At 55.9% G+C, this 23,158-nt stretch overlaps 3 protein-coding genes across 5 annotated transcripts in view; all 3 read right to left on the bottom strand.

Annotated features, from left to right (window-relative positions):
• DEF8 (differentially expressed in FDCP 8 homolog) overlaps positions 1–8,805 on the bottom strand; it is a 44,811-nt gene extending 36,006 nt beyond the window's left edge. Inside the window, exons 1-12 of one of the 3 annotated variants that reach the window (XR_010068625.1) lie at positions 8,676–8,781; positions 6,792–6,923; positions 5,929–6,026; positions 5,489–5,638; positions 4,784–4,925; positions 4,260–4,424; positions 3,777–3,904; positions 3,497–3,610; positions 3,251–3,331; positions 2,872–3,012; positions 1,543–1,652; positions 993–1,415 (exon numbers count right to left, since the gene is read on the bottom strand). Coding sequence is in view for 2 of the 3 variants with exons in the window: in XM_063313128.1 (XP_063169198.1) it covers positions 1,313–1,415; positions 1,543–1,652; positions 2,872–3,012; positions 3,251–3,331; positions 3,497–3,610; positions 3,777–3,904; positions 4,260–4,424; positions 4,784–4,925; positions 5,489–5,638; positions 5,929–6,026; positions 6,792–6,912 (1,353 nt within the window). In the remaining variant the exon portion in view is untranslated. Of the gene's footprint in view, positions 1–641; positions 1,416–1,542; positions 1,653–2,871; positions 3,013–3,250; positions 3,332–3,496; positions 3,611–3,776; positions 3,905–4,259; positions 4,425–4,783; positions 4,926–5,488; positions 5,639–5,928; positions 6,027–6,791; positions 6,927–8,675 lie in introns of those variants that run through there. The other 2 variants (XM_063313128.1, XM_063313127.1) reach the window with 2 other exon arrangements.
• Positions 8,806–12,236: 3,431 nt separating this feature from the next.
• TUBB3 (tubulin beta 3 class III) lies at positions 12,237–17,931 on the bottom strand. The gene is made up of 5 exons (XM_063313162.1): positions 17,692–17,931; positions 17,468–17,527; positions 14,358–14,466; positions 13,670–13,780; positions 12,237–13,312 (listed from the first exon to the last, which is right to left on the bottom strand). Exons 1-5 carry the CDS (start codon positions 17,929–17,931, stop codon positions 12,237–12,239), a joined length of 1,596 nt encoding a protein of 531 aa, XP_063169232.1.
• A 4,285-nt stretch (positions 17,932–22,216) lies between these two features.
• MC1R (melanocortin 1 receptor) lies at positions 22,217–23,158 on the bottom strand. Its single transcript, XM_063313137.1, has one exon. It carries the CDS (start codon positions 23,156–23,158, stop codon positions 22,217–22,219), a length of 942 nt encoding a protein of 313 aa, XP_063169207.1.

The raw sequence follows: 23,158 nt of genomic DNA, 5'->3' as shown, positions 1-23,158 counted from the left end.
GAATACCGGTGTTCAAGCCAGCACTAGTGTGGCTTCTGTTTGCCTTGGACCAGATAGCTCTGAAATGTCCTCAAGTCCCCAAATAGCCTGACTGTAGCCTATATGGGTTTGTTACATTTGCACTGCACACAAATTACTCTCGGTTTTAATTTGGGGGTTTTGCTTTTATCCTTGGTGGCTTAGAATTTTCTATAAACTGGGTCAGTGGAGTTACTTTGTAGTCCAGTTTTCATATGAAATGCAAAAATGGGATTAAGTAAACCATGGGTTAAGCAGGTCCTTTGACCACCACCACCAATTTCCTCTTCCCTGTATATATTTTATCTGTCATTAAAACTGAACTTTTGTGCACCTCTTCAGCAGTGAAGGATCTGAACTTGAGGCAGTTATCATATATATCATGCAGAGTTTTTGTGACAAGAGGCAAAACACCGTTAGTCAAATATTTTACAGCGACAGTTGCACATTTCCCATTGTCTGCATCTCTATGTTTTGGCTTCTGTATAGAAGCAAGTCTAAGCCATCAGCCCCAATTCTGTTTGACTACACGCTGCCGTTAATAGCTTTAGAGGATGAAACATGAAAACCTTTTTGGAGAAGGGGAAACAACATTGAAGACAGCCTACAACCACATCAGCAACGCAATATTTATACTTAGTTTATTTAAAGTGATTTTAGTGCTTGTGATAAATTACTGTGGTATAAAGAGTCTGGTAGTCTCTTTTCATGGCTGGCAGAGGCTACTCTATGATCCGTCCAGCCCTGGCAATTGCCATCATCCTGGGCTATGGGGGTGGGAAAGGAAAACCAAGTCTCTCTCTCCATCTCCAGGGCAGACACTTCCCAGTCACAGGAATGACTTCCCAAACGCAAGCCACGTCTACAGCCAGCCCAGCTGCAACTGCCGTCTCTGCCGAACTACTAAGGTTTGGAAGCAAGCCACAGCAGCCGGGCTCTATGACAGCCAAGCTGTGGTGTTATTAGCCAATCACTGGGCACAGGGCCACCCTTTCTCCATAAAATCATCTGGCAGCCCTTTCTCCACATCTGCCAGTTGCAGCCAGGACTAAGAGCTCCTTTGGGGAGAGTCTCGGAGTCGGGAACACAAGAAGAATCTCAACATCTGTCCAGAGTTTGGTCGGCAGCATCCTTCTCTAGCTGGGGCATGGCATTACCATCTCGCCCTCCTCTGGCAGACTCCTTTCATCACCAGTCTGAGCTGCTTGCCTTCCAGGAAGGGCAAGTAAGTCACAGGCGTGCTGGGAACTCCATGTCTTTGCCGCTGTACACCTCTACTTAAGAGAAGTCACACCTACGCTTGGAGCTCCACGCTGCACTCCCTGAGCAACGACTGTTTCCGTAGATTGAGTCGAGCGCACTTGGGGCATGTTGTGGAGTTGTCATAAAAGCAGTCCCTGTGAGAGGAAAGACAAAGGACTTGTCAGCTTCCTTCTTCTGGAGGGGCCAGCAGCCAGCTCCCACAGCCCTTCTGTTGCTTAGCGCTAGAGATGGCAGCAGGCAGTCACAAACCCCCGCACTCACCTGTGGAAGACGGCCGAACAGTCCGTGCACATTGAGGTGTGGCTGTCGAAGGGGAAAAGCACGTCCCCCTCTTTGCAGAGCTCGCACACAAAGCCCTTTGCTTGGCACCGCTGTGAGAAGGCAAAGGGGAAGCTGGTGAGTTCCATGGCCCACCCACGCCTCCCGCTCCAGGGATGCACCCTTCACGCTTCTCCCACCCTGTGCTGCCAAATACCAAATGCCTGCAACACCCACGAAGACACACAACAGTGGGGCGCTAAATATGAGCGGGGATGGGGAGAGAATTTTCCAGCGCAAAATATTCTAAGGAAAAGGAAACGTAATGGAAGAAAGGAGAACATGATAGAGCTCAACACGACGGAGATATTTTTAGATCGTTCCTTGAAAACCAAAAATCAAGGTCAGCATCTCAAGAGACTTGAACCTGGGGCATCTGAGGAAAAGGACCGATGGCAGAGCAACAGAGAGCGTGTAAGACCATGCCAGGAATGGTGGGCCCCTAGCGTAGCAGAGGCAAGTGGGGGGCAGAAGCCACCGGGGTCTACTAAGATGTAAGAAGATCCCTAAGGTTGGGAGGACTGTGTGGCAGCTCTGACAGGCACTGAGACCTCGTAATTCCTGAATCCACCTCACTCCCTTTTAAGGCCATCTAAATTGGTGTCCCTGTCACACGAGAGTAATCCCCATTTAATGATGTCCATGTTCCCTTCTCGTCTGCCATCGCAATTATTGGAAGAAGCAGGTTTTCCCAGTGTGAGGGAGGAAGTCGCAAAGCCTGAAGCTTCTCTGTTCAGGGGCAGGGCACTGAGGCATGCCAGGTGACTCATTCTGTAGGGGAATGGACTGGCTTTCTGTCCTGTCAGTGGTTTCCACCAAAGAGAATAAGCAAATGGAGTAAAAGATTCACAGGATGTCAGCCCCGCTAGGTAGACCAGACCAGGAAATCAACTCCACAGGAAGGCTAAAACTGCATTTGTTGAGTTTGACTCTAATAGCAGAATCTTGCAAGTCTGATTGTGCTGCGCCTCCTCCCCCCTTCTTATACTCCAATGGATTAGGGAGGTGTTTGCCTGATCCTCTTCTGGATGTTATCGTGCAGTTCTGGACTTTAAAAAAACCACTTCAGGCCCTTTTGCTAGGTAACGGATCCTGCATATCTCCACCAAGGTGACCTTCCTTTCTCTCTACACCAGCTTATTCCTATTTTTATTCAAACCCCGCAGCAGCTGGCAGTAAGGATGAGGCCTTGTGGGGCCCTCTTCCGGCCACTAGCCATTCTGCGAGGGGATCTCTTCTCTGCTGGGACCACTGCTTCCCGCCCACCCTTACCTCACAGTCCAGTTTGATGTGCTTGGCAAAGAGCGTGTGGATCTCCGTCAGGGAGCAGCTGAGGCGCCCGGCATTGACATCGATCAGGTCTTGCAGGGAGTACATCTCATCGTTTTCCACAAAGTGCTGCCGGTCCTGCAGCTGAAGAGAGGGCACAACAGTTTAGTGTTCCTGCCCGTGGGAAAATGCAGAGGTGGGGAGGAGAGTGAAGATGAAGAACGGGCGGGGGGGGGGTAACCCGAGGAGGCTGGGCAGCCCTGGGCCCAGTGGTCTCTTCATGCCCTCCAGCTCCTGCCTAGGGAAGCAGAGCAGCTCAAGTTCAGCTGTGCAACCCCCCCGGGCCTCAAAGAGTCCCATCGGGCAGCTGCTTCCCCCTGACCTGGAGCAGCAGCCGGGTCTCCATTGCCTCCTTGCAAGTGATGAAGTACGGCTTCATGAGCAGGATGTCCTGGCGCAGCTTCTGGAGGGGAGGACGGAGAGAGAGCCTGGCTGAGCACTTCTGGTCCAAGCCCACTCTCTGTTCTGGTGTGAGAACATCAGCACAGGGCACGATGCTTCAGGATCCCCGTGCTGTCCCCAACACCGAGGCATTCCAGGCCCAACTCCCGCCACTTCGGATGCTCACCCGGATCTCTACCAGCTCCTCAACGTAACTGAAGAGAAGAGGGTTGATCTCCCGCAATTTGAGGACTGGCCGGGACACCATTAGCACCAGGTAGCGCATGCTACACCGAGAAACCTGAAAATTGCATTAGCCTATTGAAGCAGACAGCATGGAAGGGCTCCGCCGTCTTCTGCTTCTTTCTCTCAGATACTTCCTAACGCGACTGCCCCTTGCAGCTCTCCTCACCTCACCTCCTCTGGTTGGGGGAAACCTCATCCTCCACCCCCGCAACCCCACTTACCCTACGGGGCTCAAAGTCCCAGTTGTGGATAACCCTGGCAGGGATGACGGCTTGGTCGTTCCAGTGGCAGCTGCTGCAGTAATAGAGGCCTGTATAGTCACACTGCCGAGCCTCACCTGGGATTCCACCTGTAGCAGGAAGGAGCAGAAGTCAGGGGGGCAACAAGGCCTTGGGAAGCCAGGCAAGTTCCAGTCACTTGGGCAAACAAGCGCCACCTTCAATTACATGGACTCCAGCCTTCCCCAATCAGTGCCCTCCGGACAGCCGGAACAAGAGCGGACAGCCCAAAAGTCGCATCTGCTTGTGAGACCCACGTGGCTGGACATGCTCCTTTCCAAGCCTTTTGCTGCAGAAGAGCCTTTGGCTAGAAGGAAGCTGGACCAAAGCTGAGCCTTCCGGCATGCAAAGCAGGAGCTCCACCCCGGGGCCGCGCTCCTGATTCCGCCTCCCTCCCCGCCGGAGCCTCGCTGTCCCCAGACTTACGGAGAGAGATGGGCGCCCGGCACTCGGCACAGCGATAGTCCTGGCTGTCCAGCCCCGTCTCTGGGCAAATGCTTAGCTCGTACGCGGCCTGGTGGCTGACCTTGGAGCGCACACATGGCTTGGAGATGAGGTTCAGGCACTTGCTGTGGCAGCGATAGGAGCAGCCTGGGAGGAGCGAGAGGAGACGCCACAGTGACACAAGCGAAGGGCCTGGCCCCCTTCTAGGGACGCCTCACAGCAGGATCTCAAACCAAAGAAGAGCACCAAAAAAAAAAAAGGCAGGGCAGGCTGTTGGCCTCTGAAGTCATGGGGTGGGAGTTCCACAGGACAAACAGAGGTGTGCGTAAGAGAGTGCAGACACAATGGCTGGGAGGAACTCTGCACCACCCTCAGCGTGACTCTGCGTTTCAGGGGAGTCATGCCTGCCATTGTCCTGCTCAGCCTGTGGGACAGAAAGGCCTGCCCTCACCCGTGCCATGGCGCAGGCCCCGTGGCACAGCAGGGGGAGTGGGAGGGAGGCTCACCTGTGCAGGTGTACCAGGTCTGGAGGAGACCCCAGATGATGGTGCTGCACTTGTCACACGTCTGCTTCACGCCCTTGCTCTTCTCCTTGTGAAAGCGATGCTCCAGAAGCACCCTGATGTTGGGCTCTTCCTCGCTGGGGTCCTGCAGGGGCAGGCAGGGCAGTCACAGGCCTCCCCCTGGCTTGGCACCCACAGCCAGAAACCGCGCTTCGTCCCAGGAGGCTGCAAAGTGGCAGCGGGCGGACGGCAGGGAAGACCCTTCCTCTCTAGCACAACTTGGGGCAATAAACCCCTTGCCGGCAAGGGAGATGTGGGATGTAATCTAACACATCTGGAAAGCAAAGCTCTAAAGGATCCTCACAATCTAGAACATCAGATCTGGGGAATCTCATACGTAGCCGCCCCCCCCTCCCCTGTTTTGGCCCCACTGTCCCAGGCCTTTGCCCTGCAAGCTGAAAGCCCTCCTCCTCAGCCCCACGAGGCAACATGGCAGGGGGCTGGGGCCGTTCAGCGGAGGGGAGGGGAGGGGAAGCCCTGCTCTCTCCTTGGAGTGGGAAATGGAGGCTGAGCGACTGCAGGGCCTCCCAAGGATCCAACTGTTGGAGAACCTCTACCAGAGCAAGCAAGTGCAGCCCCCCCGCCCACCTCCAGCTCCTGGTGGGGGCCCACCAGGCAGCAGCCTCTCCGGCCAGTTCCGCATCGCACCTTCAGCTCCTGGAGCCGGAGCCGCAGATGGATGAGCCTCACCACGGCGTCCTTCTGCTTCTCAGAGTTGTCCGGGAGCTCCAGGATCCGCTGCTTCCACTCCTCGATTGCCTGCCGCAGCTGATCCACATCCGAGGCCAGGAACAGACCCTGCAGAAGGAGAACGCAGCCCACTAAGGGCATCCAGCCACTGCCAAGTGGGTGGGCGACAGGCTGTCGGGAAGGGCAGCAGCAGCCAGGGCACGACTGAGCCCGGGGGGGTGGGGGGGCAGGGGTGGACTGGCACAAGTGCAGTTCGTGGCTCGAGCCTGAGAGTGCCTGGCCTGCGGGGGCCTCACATTCACCCCCAACCCCAACCCCAGAGTAAAGGTGTTTGGCACAGTCTGCAGCTGCCTGTTCCGAACCAGGGAGCAGGTCAAGCCCAAACGCTGCCTTCTCACCACCGGGCGCGAGAAGTGATCCTCCGCCAGGCCCAAGTCCATGGCACGTTCTGAGCAGTGGAACACGGGCTCTTCTGGGGACAATGCCAGATTCAGGTCTACACGGGGGAGGAGGGAGGAGGAGCGAGAAAAACAGTGGACTTGGTTAGCCCTTCAGACAAGCCTGCTCGACACGCAGAGCATTGCCAGGAGAGATCTACTCTGACAGCACAGAAGGACGGAGAGTCCCGCAACCTTTGTCTGCAAGAAGCATCTGGCTCAAGCCCTCCGTGTGCCTAGTGTGCCAGAGGCCAAAGGTCACGGCTTCCTGCTTTCTGTAGCCTGAAGCCCACTACCAGCTGGTCAGAGCATCTACTCCTGACTGGCTCCCCTTGCCGCCCATCATGAGGCCAGTCTCAGTGGAAAGAACTGTACTCAAAGGCAGGAGAAAGCCCACAGAACAAGGATGTCCATGCTGGGAAACAGGATGACCCATTTCTCTACTGAGGGCAGGTCAGCTTGTAGCAAAGGCTTTGGCTGATGAGCAAGCAGGCCTCTGCCATGTGACAGCAGCCATCTGCGGCTATGCTTAAGAAATCAAAGTTGCACAGGAGCCTCAGGATTTTCAGGGTCATGATGGCCTTCTGTCTCCAGCAGCTGGACCAGGAAAGGATGGGACGCTGACCTTGGAGTCACCCCCAAGGCTAAAGTTTATGGGAAATTCTGGCCTTGGCCAGGGAAAGCCTGTCCTCAGATTTCCAAATGGTATTGATCCAGTCGTAAGGGAGTGGGACGGAAAATCCTGCTGGATCCAGTCTGGATCCAGTGCTACTGAGTGCTACCAAGTCCTGCCCAGGGAGAAGGTGAGGAAGGGGATAAATCACCTTTCTGTGGAAAGTCCTCTCCGGCTCCTGTCTTCTGGTCCTGCCGATTCTGCAGCGGGGTCTTGTTGAATGGGTTGAGGTGGCCCTGCCGGAAACGGGCCAACTTCTTGTCATATTCCATAGCAGTCCAACCTGCTGGAAGCAAAGGTCAGGGCAAAGGGCCTGAGCCATCATGCGTGGGGCAAAGCATGACCAGCCCAAGGCCAGGTCTCAGCCTGCTGAAAGCTACTGGAGCGTCTCCCACACAGTGTCAGCTCTCCAACAGATCCTTCTAGACTCTCAGGCCTTGTTGACATCCTGGGAAGCAGAAAAGCCAGTTCTGCCAGCTCGGATGGTCCCCGTGCGCCTTGCAGAGTCATGCACAAAGCTGGCTGGACAGTTGAGAGGCACTTTCTGGAGCAACACCATTCCTGCCAGTCATGCCCTAGGAATGCATAGGAGTTCCAGAAAGAGCAGGGCTGCCCTATCCTCCCCCCTGCCCGCCTGATCTAACAGTGAAGGACCACTTACGCAGCTCAGAGGTATTGGCAGTTGGGGCACAGTTGCCCCACAGAGAATTTTTAAAACCCAGCTCCAGCGCCCTGTGATCTTTAACTCTAGCACTGCCTCTCTCCAGGAAAAGAACCTGGAGCTTAACTGTACAATTACCAAGGCAGATTTAGGGTGCTCCCGGCTGAGGGCAGACAAAGAAGGGAAGGGAGCTGAATGAGTTTGAAGCCGGCACAGCATGTATGTGCCCTTTATCGTTGTCCCTGAATAGCAGAAGAAATAGTCTGGCAGGACAAAAAAAAAAAAGGGAGTCTGAGAGTGATAGGTGCTAACTCTATCACCCTCTATACTGGGGGTCTGAGAAAGAACACCCTACCCTGCACATGCTTCCTAACTCTCTGTATTGTCTCTTTTGTTCTGCCACATTTCCTCGAGGAGCTTTTAAAATGACATCATCCAGAGCATCTTTGCGTTGCTGAGCCTATCAGCTGGATGGATCATTACCCAGAAAGTCTTCCTGATGATGATGCAGCTCTTCCCACTTCCCCCTCTGGGGCGGGGGGTGGGTGGGCAGTAAAGGCCCTGCGGTTTCCACTGAGTCGCTGCTGGTTGGCTTCAGGGAGGCCGCCATCAGCTCAGCAACAGCTTGAGCTTTTAAACAGCACACCCCAGCAGGCCCACAACTAGGGTCACCCGGGGCAAACATGGATTCCGTGCCCATTTTGGTGCCCCCCCAGCACTCATTTTGGCGCCCTCCCCAGCGCAGCGCCCAGGGCACATGCCCTGCTTGCCCCCCTGCACCCAGAATGCCTTAAAGGACAATTGGAATGCTATACCAAATTCAAAACAAGACTTCCAACCAAAACAAATCCCATGATTCGTGAACTCAGCCAGCGGCAGCTCAGTTCAGGATAATTATCTCAGCATCTGCATTTCCAGACCCCAAGGGGCCTGCCCTCATCCTGGCCTGTCGTGTGAACCTGCCTCCGAAGGGCCGCCCATCTTCGGCAGCAGGAGGGAGGCACACACTGCGGAAGCGCCACCCGAGCCGAAGGCGGGGAGGCCGATCGCGCCCGAACGGAGGCTCGCGGTTGTCCAGCAGGGCGCCAGCTAGGCCAGCCCCGGAGGGCGCCGGATGCGGAGAGCCCCCCCATGTCAAAGGCACCCGGCGGAGATAAAGTCGATAGTATAGATGCCCGAGCCGGTTCGGGCCCGGAGGGGGGGCAGCGGCAGCCGCCGCCGCCCTCGCCCCCTCTCCGCGAGCGCCGGGACCGCTGCGAGGCCCGGGCGGCCACAGCCGGGGCGAGGGGCGCAGCCGGGCTGTTCCTCGGGAACCCAGCCGCAGAGGGGGCGAGCCCGCTGGCCGGCGGGGAGGGCTACCGCCGCGGCCCTTACCTGCATGCCCATGGGGAGGGGCCCGGCCCGGCCCGGCTGCCCTCGGCTGGCCCGGACGCGCCGCTTCCTCCGCTCGCTACATTGTAGCCCGCGGCCCGCCGAGCCGGCCGCCGCCGAGCGCCGCCCACAGCGCCCGCCGCCCGCTGCCGCCCCCGCGCGGCCCGGAGGAGCCCGGCCAACCGCTGGGGCTCGCGTGCCCGTTGGTGCGCTGCCGGCGGCCCGCGGGGGTCGCGCCTTTCCCCCGACCCGCAGCGCGGGCCCGGCCAACGCCAAGGGCCAAGAGCAGCTCTGGCCCTAGCCTAGGGCTTCGCGTGGTCTCCATCATCATCATCATCACCATCAATCATTATCGACTTTATATTCTCCACCGGCCTGTTTATTCCAGTGCTCAAGGTGGCTTCAAACGATTAAAAAAAGCAGGGCATAAAATATAAAGCAAACATGCAAGGAGCCCACCCAAGAATAGGTGCTGCCCCCTCCTTCGCTCAGTCCCCAAGTCCAGTTGCCTGCTTAGGAACGGTTTCGCTCCCCTCTGGGTGTTGTTCCAGCTGCCCCCCCCCCCCGCCCCTGACAGTGTGCAGGCAGCTGCCAAGGGTCCTGCTAATTGCTAACTGAAGGGAGGGGCTGGTAGAGCTGGTGGCATCAACAGACAAGTGGCATCCCACTCGGAGCCCTGAAGGAAGCCCCCCCACGTTTCTCATCGAGGCCATGCAGCAGAGGGCAAGGTCGAGCCCCGAGGGACACTGCCTGGCTGAGGAAGGGGAACCCCCCAGTTTCTCCGCACAGGAGGAACCCAGAACCTGCTGCCAAGCCCCGCAGTGGCTGAGGGTACCTGGGATGCAAACCCAGCCAGGGCTTGGTCAGGAAGCCGATGGTGGCCGAGCCTGAGGGGTGAACCTTGTAGTGCTGCTTGCCCTGGTGCCCCAGTGGCCAAGCAGGTGGCAACCTCAGACTCACCCTCCAGAGCCCTGCTTGCTTACCCAGAGGTTTGGGGCCTCCAGACTGGAAGGAACATGACTGACAGCCCCAGCAGCCTCATTTGCCTGCCCCTTCCAACTCAGTGGTCTGGAACTAAGGGAGGGGAAGGGAAAGCTCTGTTCCCCCCCTTTCAAAAGCAATTGAGGGAGCCTGAAGCTTGTTTTCTCAGGAATACATCTGGTTAAAGCATGGCAATCATTCACTCACCCATTTTAACAGAAAAGTCAGAGCAGGTCCTTCCCAGCGTGGGTCAAGGCCAAAGAGGAAACGTACCTGGAGATGTCTTTGTTGGAATGCCCTAAAGGCACTTTCAGGACACGTCCTTGGTCTCCAGTCCATATTCTCGATGTTGGTACATCTGTCTCTCTGAGAACACGTTGGCAGTGGCAAGAGTGGGCATTGCAAGTGCCAAGAAACAGACAAAGCCTGCAGCAGAAACCCATCCATCATGCGTGATGAGGCACTTCCATAACATAAAGCTTTCAGCTGAAAAGGCGAATTGGGTCATCCAGGGGAGGGAGGAGGTGCCATAGTCCTGCTGGTGTTACTTCCATGGCTCTAGCAAGGAGTTCCTTTTATTGCTAAATGGTTTTTCTTGTTTCTATTCAAGCAACAGCATGAATTTTGTGTTACTGGTGGAGATACATGTTCAGTAAATAAATCTGACCTTGCCTCTCACCCTCCCTCCCTCCCCCTATTTGTCAGACAGAACCCCTTTTTTACACATGTGCATCACTTGCAAGTGCCATCTTGCCCTTTTTGGCCCCCACTCTGGGGAGCCTTCCCAGTGCTACAGCCATGGCCTCTCCCTCCTAGGGACAGACCATGAGGAAGACAGCCAGATGCCATCACCAGTGGTGTGCATGAGGGTTCCCATGGGAAGAAGTGGGATATAAGCTCCGCCTGGCCAGAGGGAGGCGGGGGTCTGCTGGGTCCTTTGCCGCAGCCCCAGGGGTGCTGGGCTGCTCACCTGCCCACCTACCTTCCTAAATAAAGACCATGGCAGAAGGGAAGACTGCTTCAGGAAAACATCAAGAAGACTCTTGATGTTTTCCTGAAACAGACTCGCACAGGCTAAGCCAGAACGTGGTTGGCTCCCCTGGGCCTCAGTGCTTTAAGCACACCCACTGAGAAATACTTCCTCTACAGCAATGGGGAGAAAGTGCTCTTCCACACTTTCAGGGAGAGACACTTCCCTGAAGCCCCAGGAGCCGCTTCTCGTCAATGAGCAACCTTCCTGGGCCCAGTGGACCGGGGTGAGGTAGCTTCTTGTGTCTCCGAGGATGAGAAATGGCGAAGGACCAGTGCAGAAGCCACTGTGAACTCACAGGCCACGGCAAAGGGAGGCAGAGAACCTGAGCGACCCAGAGCGCTGTGCTTCTCCAGCAGCAAAAATGAAGGAACCTCAAAGAGGCGGTGGGAAAAGGTGAGAGCTTGCACGGACACGGCAGCCTCCTCACCCAGAGGACACGTATAAAACGAAGGGCATTAAGAACATGGCAACGGCTGCTGGGGAGGGAGATTTTTTCCTGGTGAAACGCCTCTTCTTTCCACCTGCAAGGCAAGTTTTGCACCGTGTGCGTATTGTTCTGAGGGGACGGAGGCAGGTTAACATGAGGTAGCCCATCCCACCCATCTCAGGTCTGCTATACATATTCAGCCAATCCAAACTTCAAGGCGAAGGGTGCTGCTAACACTTCTGACCCACGTGGTTCAACTCAAGTGACCTCCCACTCTTGGCGCCTTGGCCCAGCCCCCTGGCAGACACTGAAGGGGCAAGGACAGTGACCCCTTTGCCCTGCAGGCAGATCACACTCTTTCCACCCAGCGCCTGCTCCCTTTGGCTTTCCTCCAGGACCTGTCAGGCAGCCCTTCTATCAAAGCTATGCAAGCAGAGGCCACTTTCTTAGCAAGAGCCAGGAATGGGCCTGCAGGGAATGGGCTCATACAGCTCAGCATCTTCTTGCTGGTGACCACGAGCAGGTAAAGAGATTGCTGCTGGGTATCAGAGGCTGCAATCATGTCGTGACAGTCTAGATGGTCCCGACCAGCCGTTCCTGGGTGTCTCCTCTCAGGAGGCAATGCTGGGTTCCTGGAAGCACTCAGGGCACATTTCTAGGCATCATATCTTGCCCCTCGGAGAGATAGATATGCTCATCCAAACAGGGAACAAAGGAGTGGACATCTCAAACGTCCACATTTGCTGACCCTGCCACCCAACCCTCCAAGTGGTAGAAAGCAGACAGCCCACAAGCTGGACAGCAATAAATTTATTAAGTATTCCAAAACATAAAAACAGACACAGACCAGTAAAAAGTAAAGAACAGGGTCCTTGAAGTTATCAAAGTGACGAACAGAGGGATTTGCACTAACTCATAAAACTGGAGATTGAGGAGCAGGGAGAAAAGATGGTCAAATACTGAATTTTTAAGTTTTGGAACCCTTGAATCAGAAGCAACTAGAAGCCGGTTGCCTAAAACTCAGCAAATGGAGAACCAAGTTGGCAGATGAATATGAGCCACAGGGTCGTGTCCACGTTGGGTTCTCCCCAGGAGGGCTGAGTGTGGCCGCCACCCAGGCCCCTCACTTAGCACCCTGGGCTTCGGACTCTTCCTCGTCATCTTCATACATCTCCCCTTCCTCTTCAGCAGTGGCATCCTGGTACTGCTGGTACTCAGAAACCAGGTCATTCATGTTGCTCTCGGCCTCTGTGAACTCCATCTCATCCATGCCCTCACCAGTGTACCAGTGGAGGAAGGCCTTGCGCCGGAACATGGCAGTGAACTGCTCCGAGATGCGCTTGAAGAGCTCCTGGATGGCTGTGCTGTTGCCAATGAAGGTAGAGGACATCTTCAGGCCACGGGGTGGGATGTCACACACAGCCACCTTGACATTGTTGGGAATCCATTCCACAAAGTAGCTACTGTTCTTGCTCTGGATCGCCAGCATTTGCTCATCTACCTCCTTCATGGACATGCGCCCTCTGAAGACTGTGGCCACAGTGAGGTAGCGTCCATGGCGGGGATCGCAGGCTGCCATCATGTTCTTGGCATCAAACATCTGTTGTGTGAGCTCAGGCACAGTTAGGGCTCGGTACTGTTGGCTCCCACGGGCCGTCAGGGGAGCAAAGCCAGGCATGAAGAAGTGGAGGCGAGGGAAGGGAACCATGTTGACAGCCAACTTGCGCAGATCTGCATTGAGCTGCCCTGGGAATCTCAGAGAGGTGGTCACACCACTCATGGTGGCGGAAACCAGGTGGTTGAGGTCTCCATAGGTCGGAGTGGCCAGCTTGAGGGTCCGGAAGCAGATGTCGTAGAGGGCTTCGTTGTCGATACAGTAGGTCTCGTCTGTGTTTTCCACCAGCTGGTGGATAGACAAGGTGGCATTGTAAGGCTCTACCACAGTGTCAGAGACTTTGGGGGAAGGCACCACACTGAAAGTGTTCATGATCCGGTCTGGGTATTCTTCACGGACTTTGCTAATAAGGAGGGTCCCCATGCCAGATCCTGTGCCCCCACCGAGGGAGTGAGTGAGCTGGAAGCCTTGCAGGCAGTCGCAGTTTTCACATTCCTTTCTCACCACATCCAGGACAGAGTCCACCAACTCGGCGCCTTCTGTGTAATGCCCCTTAGCCCAGTTGTTCCCAGCACCACTTTGACCTGTGAAAGAAGAGACTTAGATACCTGTTTGCTTGGTAACCAGCCTGCATTATTCCTTGCATAAAAGTATCTGATTCTGCCTCGAAGACCAAGAAGGCATTGAGGAACAACCCCAGTCTAAGTTGGAGTTTCTGTGCCTCTCACAGCCATTGGCCGAGCTGGTTCCCCTTCAAAATCACCACCCCCAGCACGGCCTTCCCAATCTTCTTGATCAACAGGTGCAGCTCCATCAACTTCCCAGTGGGCTGAATGAAACAAATCTAAAGAGAAGAGGTGCCATTTCCAGGGTGTAGAGCTGGATGCTAAAGGAGGGAGGGAGGGAGACCTGGGCAAGAGGAGCACAAAGAGGGACAATACCAAAGATGAAGTTGTCTGGTCTGAAGAGGTGGCCAAAAGCGCCCGAGCGAACACTGTCCATGGTGCCAGGCTCCAGGTCCACCAGGATGGCTCTGGGGACGTATTTGTGAGCTGGAAGAACAAAGAACATTTGAGCGGACTAACCTAGAGGGTTTCTCAACCAAACAGGCACTTGTATTCCTTCCGCCTGGTTCCTCCCTCCTCTCCTCTTACACCTTCCTGGACTGAGCCTGTGAAAGTACAGAGCTCGGTCCCCCAACAAGTGCTTTGTACTGTGGGACAATTCAAGACTTCCTTTGCCAAGAGTTGCACCAAAAGGCCTACACAGGAGGGCTCCAAGCCTCTCGTGATCCTTACCACCCTTTCACGCTTCCTTCAGCTGACAGTGCTATGTTGAAAAGATGCATGGCCAACGACTCCCCTCTCGAGTTTGGGAACCCTTGTTCCACCCCCTAGTTCTCAGCACCAGCACCCTGAGGATCCCCAAGTGCAGACTAGATAAAAACTAGTGTGAGAGCACCTGTCTGCAGGCTTCACTTTCTCCCTGCCCACACTGAAGGTGCCTGTGGGAAGGACCTGTCTGTCAAATGGGGTGGTAACAACAGTCGTCCTGTGTAATTTCCAGGAAGGGCCCAGGAGGAAGTTCTCAGCATCAGAAAACACTGATGAGGCCGGGAGCAGAGCTTACAGGAGGCTTCATTGTAGTACACACTGATCCTTTCCAGCTGTAGATCAGAGTCCCCGACATAGTTCCCACTGGGGTCTATCCCATGCTCATCACTGATCACCTCCCAGAACTGAGAAAAGAACAAGAGGAGGTTAGAAAAATTGAGATGCACGATTCCAATGTTTTAAACAGTTGAAAACTGGAATCAGAGCACCACTAGAACATTATTCTGCTCAGTTATCCCTTGAAAAAACATTCCAAGTTGCTCCTGTTATGTCCTCCTTTTGCCAAGCAACCCAGTTTGCAATCTTTCCCCCACAAACCTCCAAAAACTCAAAAGGTTTTGCACAACCAGCCCAAGTCAACCCCTCCTTCCACAGGAGCAATGTGTGCTAGCCCAGGGATCTGACCATGGTGCTGAAACCACCCTTTCTGGTTGCTTGAAAACATTCCTGGCTTGTCTCATACATGGGGGATATCACATCACAGCCAACCAGGGAGGGAGGCTTAATTTCTGTGGAGCTTCTGTTAGCCCTCAACATGCCCTGCAGCCTTCTGCGTTGCTTAACTGTAAAGGCACATCTGGCTACAGTCCGAAAGCCAATTAGGCTACCAAGTACATCCTGAAAAAGGAACACAGCATTTTGCCTTTGAAATAAGATCCAGGAAAGCAGATCCATTTCTGCAGACTAATCCAATTGAGAGATATAGCACATGACTTCTGGGTATTGGTGCAAATACACCGGGATCAACAGTCTGCTGCGGACTGCAGCAAGAGCGTCACATTTCCCCGCCGAGGGCCTTGAAGGGCAACAACTCACCAGGATCCAGTTTCTAACACTTGGAACAAAGGCTTGATCATGTAAACAAGGGCTAAGCAGCGTTCCCACAGGTGACAGCCACAGCTTCTTTGGCTGGAATTCTTTATTGATTTAAAGAGTCAGCATTTTCACCAAGGAATTAGGAAGAAGTGAAGGTGGAGGAGACTGCATCATCCTTAAGTGGTTTGTGGTCAGGGAGGGCAAAGGCGAGAGGCTGGTCCTCAGTGCTACCCATCCCCAGCAGATGCAGCTGTGATTACCAGAGAGCTGCTCCTCATTGGCAGGGTCAGGAGTGGTGTGAATGTCCACACAGGACTGGACTGATTCCCCTGAACAGATCCTGTGCTAGGGCCATTGCCAGAAATTTATTTCTAAAAGCAATGTAGAAGAGTGGGAAATTGTAGAGACATTAAAGGGTCTTCTGGAGTTTGTCAGGTGACAGAAACCCTCTAAACTTTCTTTTGTCTTTGACGAGTGAGCCCCGAACTACAGGTAGATCTGAGGACCGGCCTTTCTGTGAGCTGGCCTGCTACCTTAGCAGGGAAAAAGCTCCTGATCTGGGATGTGGGACCCCCAGGTGCAAACCTGGCTCAGCCCAGTGGCTTGCAGGTTGAGGTATTCCAGTGAGATCACATTCCTCTGCTAGGGCCTGAGCAAGGGAGACAGGCAGAGACCATGAGCCAGGGGCAGCTTCTTGTGCAACTTCAACCTGGCACCAACTGGGTGGCCCCCACAGAGTTGTAAGATACATTAAAATAAAGAGCCAGTTACATGACCGGAATAAGCAGAAATAGCTGCCCTTGTGGAAATGATTATTGCTTCATTGAAGGCTTATCAGGTCCTCTGTATTCTGCAGCAAAACTCCTTTACTGATGTGGGAGTCCAGCCATATTAGTTAAAGGTGACCCTCAAAAATCCCTCTCAAATCTCCTTCCTATGGACTGGGGACATGGAAAGGACAATCTCAGTCCTGCATTGATCCAATTCTCAGTTACAGGGTCTGCGAGTTTGCAAAGGAATATTCATCATGATTAGCATATGCATGAGGCTGCTTAGATAGCCCATGGAAAAAAACCTGCTTCCCCCACCCCTTCCCCAGTGTCACTGCTCCTGACAGGCTACCAACCACCCCGTGCATCTCAAGGGGGGAGGGGGGACTAAGACTATGCAACAATGGCAGTTGAAACAGTGTTGTTCAACATTTCCATGTAATTTGTTTGCAGTGAAGCTTAATTCAGAATTAGGTAGGATCTCGGATTGAAGACTCTGGTATTTCACAAGATGCATCTCTCTCACTGAAGTGGTGATATAGAACAACAACAACAACAACAACGCTTCTTTTACAAAGTTTCTTTGTTGTGGAGCACCCCCTGGACCTTGAGATTTTCTTGCTGCAGGGGTGGGGCAAAGCCACCCGCATCTCAGAAGGCCAGACTGGAGGACTAGGAGCTGCTTTGTCACAAAGGAAGAAAAGATGGGCTCATTGTTCACCAGAGGCTCCGGGGCTGGGTGGGGAATCCCCCCCCCCCGTATAAAGGCAGGCTCTCTTTCCCCTATGGAGGGTGGGGGGAGGGCGTCCAGGCTCAGCTGCAGAAGCGCTCCGGAGGGCTGATTCGATTTCAGCCTGCTGTGCCCCTCCACCCACAGGGATGGACAGAGCCTTAAGTGGAGGGACCTCACTGCGGGGTCTTCTTTTTATTCAAAGCAAGCACAAATGTCTGGTGGGGGGAGGGGACTAGGGGGATGATTAGCCAGCTCTGTGGCACTGAGTCATGGCAGCTGGTGTCTCAGCCCTTGGAGAAGCCCTCAGCTGCCCTGCCTTCTCTTGGAAGACCCCTCCCAGGCACCCACTCACTCTCTGCCCAGAGAAAGCTCCCCACTTTCCCAGGACCCAGCCCTTCCCACTGGCAGCAGTACCCCGGCCAGGCGCAGGAGGAATCTGTTCTGGCAGCACTGGCCCTGGGGTTCTCATCGGTCCCCCCAGCTCTTCGTCTGCGGCCCTGGAGTCCTGGGGTTGAAGAGCTGCTTAGTGGGAGGACGGGTCCCCTGCCTTCACCCAGCGCCACCTGCCAAGGTGGAACCACCGTCCTTAACCATCCTCCTTCTTCCCTTTCCACTTCGCAGCTCTGGGGACAGAGATGGAGATGCAGGACAACGTAGCCTAGACGCCCTCCTTCCAGGTCAAAGGAAGAAAGGGAGATGCCCTCTCGGAAGAGGAGAGGGGCGAGAGAGAGGGAGGGGTCGCGGGAAAATTGATGCCAGGGAGAAGGGAGCCGGCAGGCCAAGACACCCTTCAGCTTCTGGCCTCACCAAGGTCAAGGCTGCCCGGCACGCGTCTTTGTTCTTGAGATTCGGGGGTCTTTCGGCTGCCTAGATGTGGCGGCGACAGCAGGGGAGCGAGACCACTCCCCGCTTTGTCTTTGAGAGGCGGCGAGGGAGGGGGAGTCCCTCTTCGGCCCCCCTTCAGCCCACGCCCTCCCTCCGGGCATCGCCCCGCAGGAACCCAGGCCAGAACCAGCCTCGTCTTGCCAAACCGAAAGGTCGCCTCGTCCTCCGCCGTCCTCGCGCACGGACGGGCCCGGGCCAGAGAGCGGTGCAGACGGGCCCCCGCGCGCCTGAGCCCTCTGCCTCGGGCGCGGCTCCCGGCTCCCGGCTCCCGGCTCCCGGCTCCCGGCTCCCGGCTCCCGGCTCCCGGCTCCCGGCTCCCGGCCTTTTACCTTGGCTCCGATCTGGTTGCCGCACTGGCCCGCCTGGATGTGCACGATCTCTCTCATGCTGCACCGGCGGCGGGGCTGCTGCTGCGGCTGCGGCGGTGGGCTGGAGGCGGGCAGGCGGGCGGGCGGGCGGGCAGCGGCAGGAGCGGTGGGCGCAGAGCGATTGGAGGAGGCAGCCGGGCTCTGCCGGCGGGTTTTATCGGGGGCGCCTGCTGCACCCGGGCTGGGCGCTGACGTCACCGCGGGTGGCTCGGCCAATCCGGAGGCGCCGCTGCAAAATACTGCACCGGCCCTGCAGCATCAGGACCAGCCGCGCTTGCACGAGGCCAGGAGGCGGCGCGGGGCTCGGCCCATTGGGGATGCGGGGCGCCTTGCCTCCTTACGTTACGAGGCGATGCCTCGCTCCAGGGTCCGTCTTCGACAGCCCTGCCGGAGGAGAGGAGAGCGCTCCTGAGCGTGTGCGGAAGGCTTAGTACACAGCCCCTCTCGCATGCCCCCTCGGAGCGGGACTGTCTGCAGCTGAACTTTGGTTCCCTTCGTCGTTTCCATCCAGCTGGTTGGGGAGGGCCCCCCTTTGTTTTGTTTTCAGTTCGCTTTTATTATGCATTTTTGTGAACGACATCGGAGCCGAAAGGCCGTCCGGCGCTGTGACTCCAGCGCTTTGAGCGTTTTGGCCCTCGGGGCTGTTCCTAGGGGCCGAGGAATTCCCAGCCCGTGGCCCCTGGCGTGGTCCGCCGCCAGGCCGGCGTGCGCAGGAAGGAGTGGGCGACTGGGGCTTTTGTCCCGGGAACAGCGGCCTTACAAGGAGGGAGGAGGGGCTGGGCGCTGGGGCAGATGCGGAGAGGCGGGGGACAAAGCCCCGCTTGCCTGTAATGGGGGGGGGGGGCAGCAGGAGAAACGAGCGACGCAGCCCAGCGTGGGCGGCTCCCTGCCACTTCCGCGCCTTTGTTCAGGCGCCAGCATCCCAAAGAAGCTCGGCCGGAAAGCGGAGTCCCCCGCCCGCTTTTCCGGGTGGGGGAAGGAGGGGCCGCGCCCCCGTCTTCTTTGTGTCTGCGCCGGGGCAGCCCCTGCGGGGGGAACAAAGACTCGCGTGCCGACACTGACCTCTGCCCCTTGCGCAGAAGGCCCGAGAGCCGGCATCTGGGGTGGGCCGAGGGGCGAAGCCGGAAGGGCAGAGCTGCAGCTCCCCCCGGACGCGCCGGGGCCGCAGGGGGACCGCGCGAGCTGCACGGGGCCCAGTCAAGAACCGCACCGTTGCCCCCGCCTGGTCTGCGAGGGCCGGGGCGCCTCCTTCCCCCTCCTTTGCCTCGGCGGACGCTCGCCCGCGGTGCTGCTAAGGGGCACGATTCCGAGCACGAAGGCGTCGGAGGGGAAGGTTTCCCCCGCGCCCGCCTCCCCCGCCTTCTCGCCGGCAAGCCCCGCCATTAGCCACCAAGGTCTGGGGTGGGGGACTCCGCGCCTCCCTCCTCAGCCTCTTGACCAGCCTTGGAGGGGAGACCGGAGGCGCTCCGGGACTTGCCTCGATCCAGCCTGGCCGCCGCCCGGACGAGAGCCCCGCTCTTTGGCGGAGATATGGTGGAGCGGGCGGGATCTCCTCCCTCCTTCCTATTGTGCCTCGCCTTCCCCCCAGTTAGAAGGGAGGGATGAGAAGATCAGAAGGCAGCCAGCCTGCTGGGAGAAGGAGGGAGGGAGGGCGAGAGAGGGGAAAGAAGAGTGGACAGGACTGAAATAAGCATATGGTGGAACAAACAGCACAATGTAAATAGCACACACTCATTAGCATCAGATGGCAATGAACAGGGGTGCCCACCGGGCATGGCCAAAAAGTCAAGATGGCAGCCCTGACAGAGCGATTGAAACTCCACCCTTTTTTATGTGTGCCGTGCTGTTTTGGCCACCATCTTAACTTTTTTGACCATACCCGGTGGATACCCTTGATGTTCCTCTTCGTTTTTGTTCTTCCCAGGTACAGCACCTTCCTTCAGCCACTTCTGAAGCAACCGTCCAGCTCCTTGTTAACCATCTGTGTACAACTGCAAAACGCAACCCTTTCTTGCACTCGTGTAACCAAGGGGCCCCTTCATTATGGATCTCAAGCTTTTCTCCCTCTCTCAGCAGCCCAGCAAGGTCAGGGCCTTCCCGCAGTCAGGGTGACATCAGGGTGACTAGCAAGATACAGGCAGAAAAGGCTTTTGAGATCATCCAGAGGAGCTGCTGAATCCCCACAATGCAGATGTAGGCGCTGCTCCAGGGAGCTCCCTTGTGGCCAGAGCTGCTGTGGGGAAGGGCCATTGGGACCCCAGGTGGAGAGGACAGCTCCCGGAGGGGCTTGGTTTCCCTGTAGGCCTGCCTTTCTGAAGCCCCTGGCCCCTCAGACCTTCGGTCGCCTCCAGGAACTGAACCCCAACCAACGTGGAGGCTGCAAGCTGAGGAGCCCCCCAGAAGGGGGCCAAGAGGCCCAAGAGGGAGTGGGCACAAAGTGGGAAGATGTGCGAAGCTGTGGCCGGCTCTCCTGGTGATGTCAGTGCTCCAGAGGACAGGGCGTTTCCTCTGGGCCACTGTGGGGATGCTAATGTTTCAGCCCGGATGGTTTCCCAGCCTTAGCTGGAGATGAGGTGGGGGGGGGGGGCTCTGCCACTGAGTTTGAGAGCTTAAGACTGGCACAGGTCGTTTACACAGCAGGACAAAGGGGGCCCAAAAAGGTCCTCTTTGTGCAGCAGAGAGTGCCAATCTTTCAGGGTCCAGCCAAGACCCTGCGGCTGAACTTGGAACTCCCTGCCTTTTAACAGTTGCAAGCCCTTTTAACTCCCATGTACATAGGAACAACCTGCAAGAATTATATTTCAGGTAAGAGAAATAAAATCCTGGTGGAAGTATAGAAGATGGACCTCAACTACCCAGATTCCTCTTGCCCACCCAAACCAATGCCCTTGATTCCTCCCCAGAATCATAGCTGAAATCCATCCGCTTTGGAACATCTTCCTTTTACCAGGCATCCTGGGACCGAGTCCATCCATGCCCACGCAAGCAGGCAGGCAGACAAACCCCCGTCTCCTTCTGCCACACCTTGGAAAACAGCCTGCTTGTCCCCTTCAGCAAATGGGACTCCCCGTTCACAAGGAGGGACTTCAGACTCAGTTTACCCATCAAGCTAACTTCTTAAGTGGACTCACATCTGCAAGACTAGCCTTGTCAATGATCGAAGTAGAATTTTAAATATGCCCTTGGGAAACATCATGCTGGAAAAAATTGGTGCCTCTAAAAATGGCTTGCAGGGAGTCTGCACTAAAAACCAGTCCAACACACAAATACGCTAAGATTAAAAAGGATGCTGCAGATCAAAGGCCTCAGTTCTCGCTTCGATCCCCAACTCTTGTGGTTGATCTGTGATGCTTCACTGGCATTGCCTTCTGTATTCCCTCCCCCAGTGCCCTTCAGGCCACTGAATGGTGTTCAGATACTTTTCACCTTTCAAGAGTGGGTGGGCCATTTGCTTGGCAAATGAACTTGCAGCATCGCTGATGGTGATAGAGAGAGGAACCTGAAAAATGTAAAGGAAAAGTGCATGGATCTGTCAAAATAACATCCTGAGCAGCCTGAAACTCAAACTTTAGTTTTTAGTAAAAAGCAACAGCCATCCTGTACAAAGAAGTATTTGCATTCAAGTTGCTAGTGTAAAGTACAAATCCTGCCCAAGCGAAAAGTGGGATTGAGCGGCTGCTAGATCACTTCCTTGTTCTCTGAGTTCCTCTACTGTAGCCTCTCACAGAGTAAGTTTCGAAAGCTCACCTCCATTTGCCAGAGGAAGAGAGACCGCCCAGGAATCCGGCTCTCCAGCTCATGGCATCACCCATCCAGGGCAAGCGATGTGCTGGGCTGCATTCACCGGGAGCTCCCTCCCTCTGCGCCACCACGTTCAAAGCAGGATTTGGCCTGCTTGTGAGGGAGGGGGCTAGCCCTTGGCTGTCTGCCAGTTGGGACCATGCAGAGCCTCCGGGAACCAAAAGGCAGCATTTGCCAGGAACAACAGGAGGCAGCAGAGGAAAGAAGACACAGATTATGGCAGAGCCCAGCAATGGTGACTGTTTTCAGCTCAGCTCGCAAGCTTCCCATGATCACCCAGCTGGCTATGAGCGGGAGGGAGGCAGGATGTCGAGCTCTTCCAAAGACAGTCAGAAATCGAAAGTGCAGCATCCTCCATGATTTCCCGCACCGTGTCAGCCCCAAACAGTCATCTGCTGGCCCTTCCTAGGGCCCCCGGACAGCAAGGCAGCCACCCCATTTGGGGAGAGGGTGACCGCCTTAGGTGTGCACCGTGTCCCAAGGGACCGGCCTCCCCCCTCTGTCACCAGAAACATAGGACCACCTCCTTCAGCGTTCTCCTAAGCTCCTGGCTCCGGAAAGCGTAGATTATGGGATCCACCACTGAGTTGCAGATGATGAGGATGAGGTAGAGGCTGAAGTAGCGGAAGTAGCACTTGCAGGCCGGACGGTTGGGGCAGATGAGGATAAGGATGAGGTGGAGGAAGAACGGTCCCCAGCACATCAAGAAGACCCCCAACAAGATGGTGAGGGTAATGGCCCCCTTCATGCTGGTGAATTGGGGAGCGCCCTGTTTGCCGTACATGGTGGAAATCTGCCTGGCGTGCCGGTGTGCCAGCGCAAACATGTGGATGTACAGCCCTGCAATGAGGGTCAGCACAGAGAGGAAGAAGACCACCAGGCACAGGATGACGGTGGTGCTGTCATAGGCAATGAAGAGGATGCTAGAGACGCTGCTGATCAGCCAGACGGCCACAATGAGGGTCACGGCCCGCTGGATGGTCATGATGTTGTGATAGCGCAAGGCGTAGAAGATGGTGATGTAGCGGTCCATGGCGATGACACCCAGGAAGGAGAGTGAAGACATCAGGGAGCTGCAGATCAACATGTCCATGACGTTGTCCACCTGTCTAACTACCGCGGGCTCTATGATCAGCGCGCCGTGCTCTATGAGGAGCATGAAGAGGGTCTCCACCAGGTTGCTGACGCTCACCAGCATGTCTGAAACAGCCAGGCAGCAGATGAAGTAATACATGGGTGAATGGAGGTTCCGGTTTTTGACAACGGCAGCCACCACCAGCAAGTTCTCCACAAAGCTCGTCACCCCCAGAGTCAGGAAGAGTTCACTGGGGATGACCACTTGCTGGTCACTTGCACAGAACGTCTCATTGGTCCAGTTGGCAAGAAGATCGGTGGTGCTATTGGGGAAGTCCAAATGCAGCCGAGGCGATGATGGCTCGGGCAT

Source organism: Candoia aspera, chromosome 11 (assembly GCF_035149785.1).
Source record: "Candoia aspera isolate rCanAsp1 chromosome 11, rCanAsp1.hap2, whole genome shotgun sequence".
Taxonomy (NCBI): Eukaryota; Metazoa; Chordata; class Lepidosauria; order Squamata; family Boidae; genus Candoia; species Candoia aspera.
Note: the sequence above shows the minus strand (reverse complement) of the source record. Positions and strands in the feature narration are given on the sequence as shown.

Coding starts and splice junctions, on each gene's coding strand:
- TUBB3 (XM_063313162.1), bottom strand. CDS start 17,931: ATGAGAGAGATCGTGCACATCCAGGCGGGCCAGTGCGGCAACCAGATC. Junction 14,467..17,467: donor GCCGGGCAGCCTTGACCTTG/GTGAGGCCAGAA, acceptor TTCTTTTCTCAG/TTCTGGGAGGTGATCAGTGA. Junction 13,781..14,357: donor GTACTACAATGAAGCCTCCT/GTAAGCTCTGCT, acceptor TTGTTCTTCCAG/CTCACAAATACGTCCCCAGA.
- MC1R (XM_063313137.1), bottom strand. CDS start 23,158: ATGCCCGAGCCATCATCGCCTCGGCTGCATTTGGACTTCCCCAATAGC.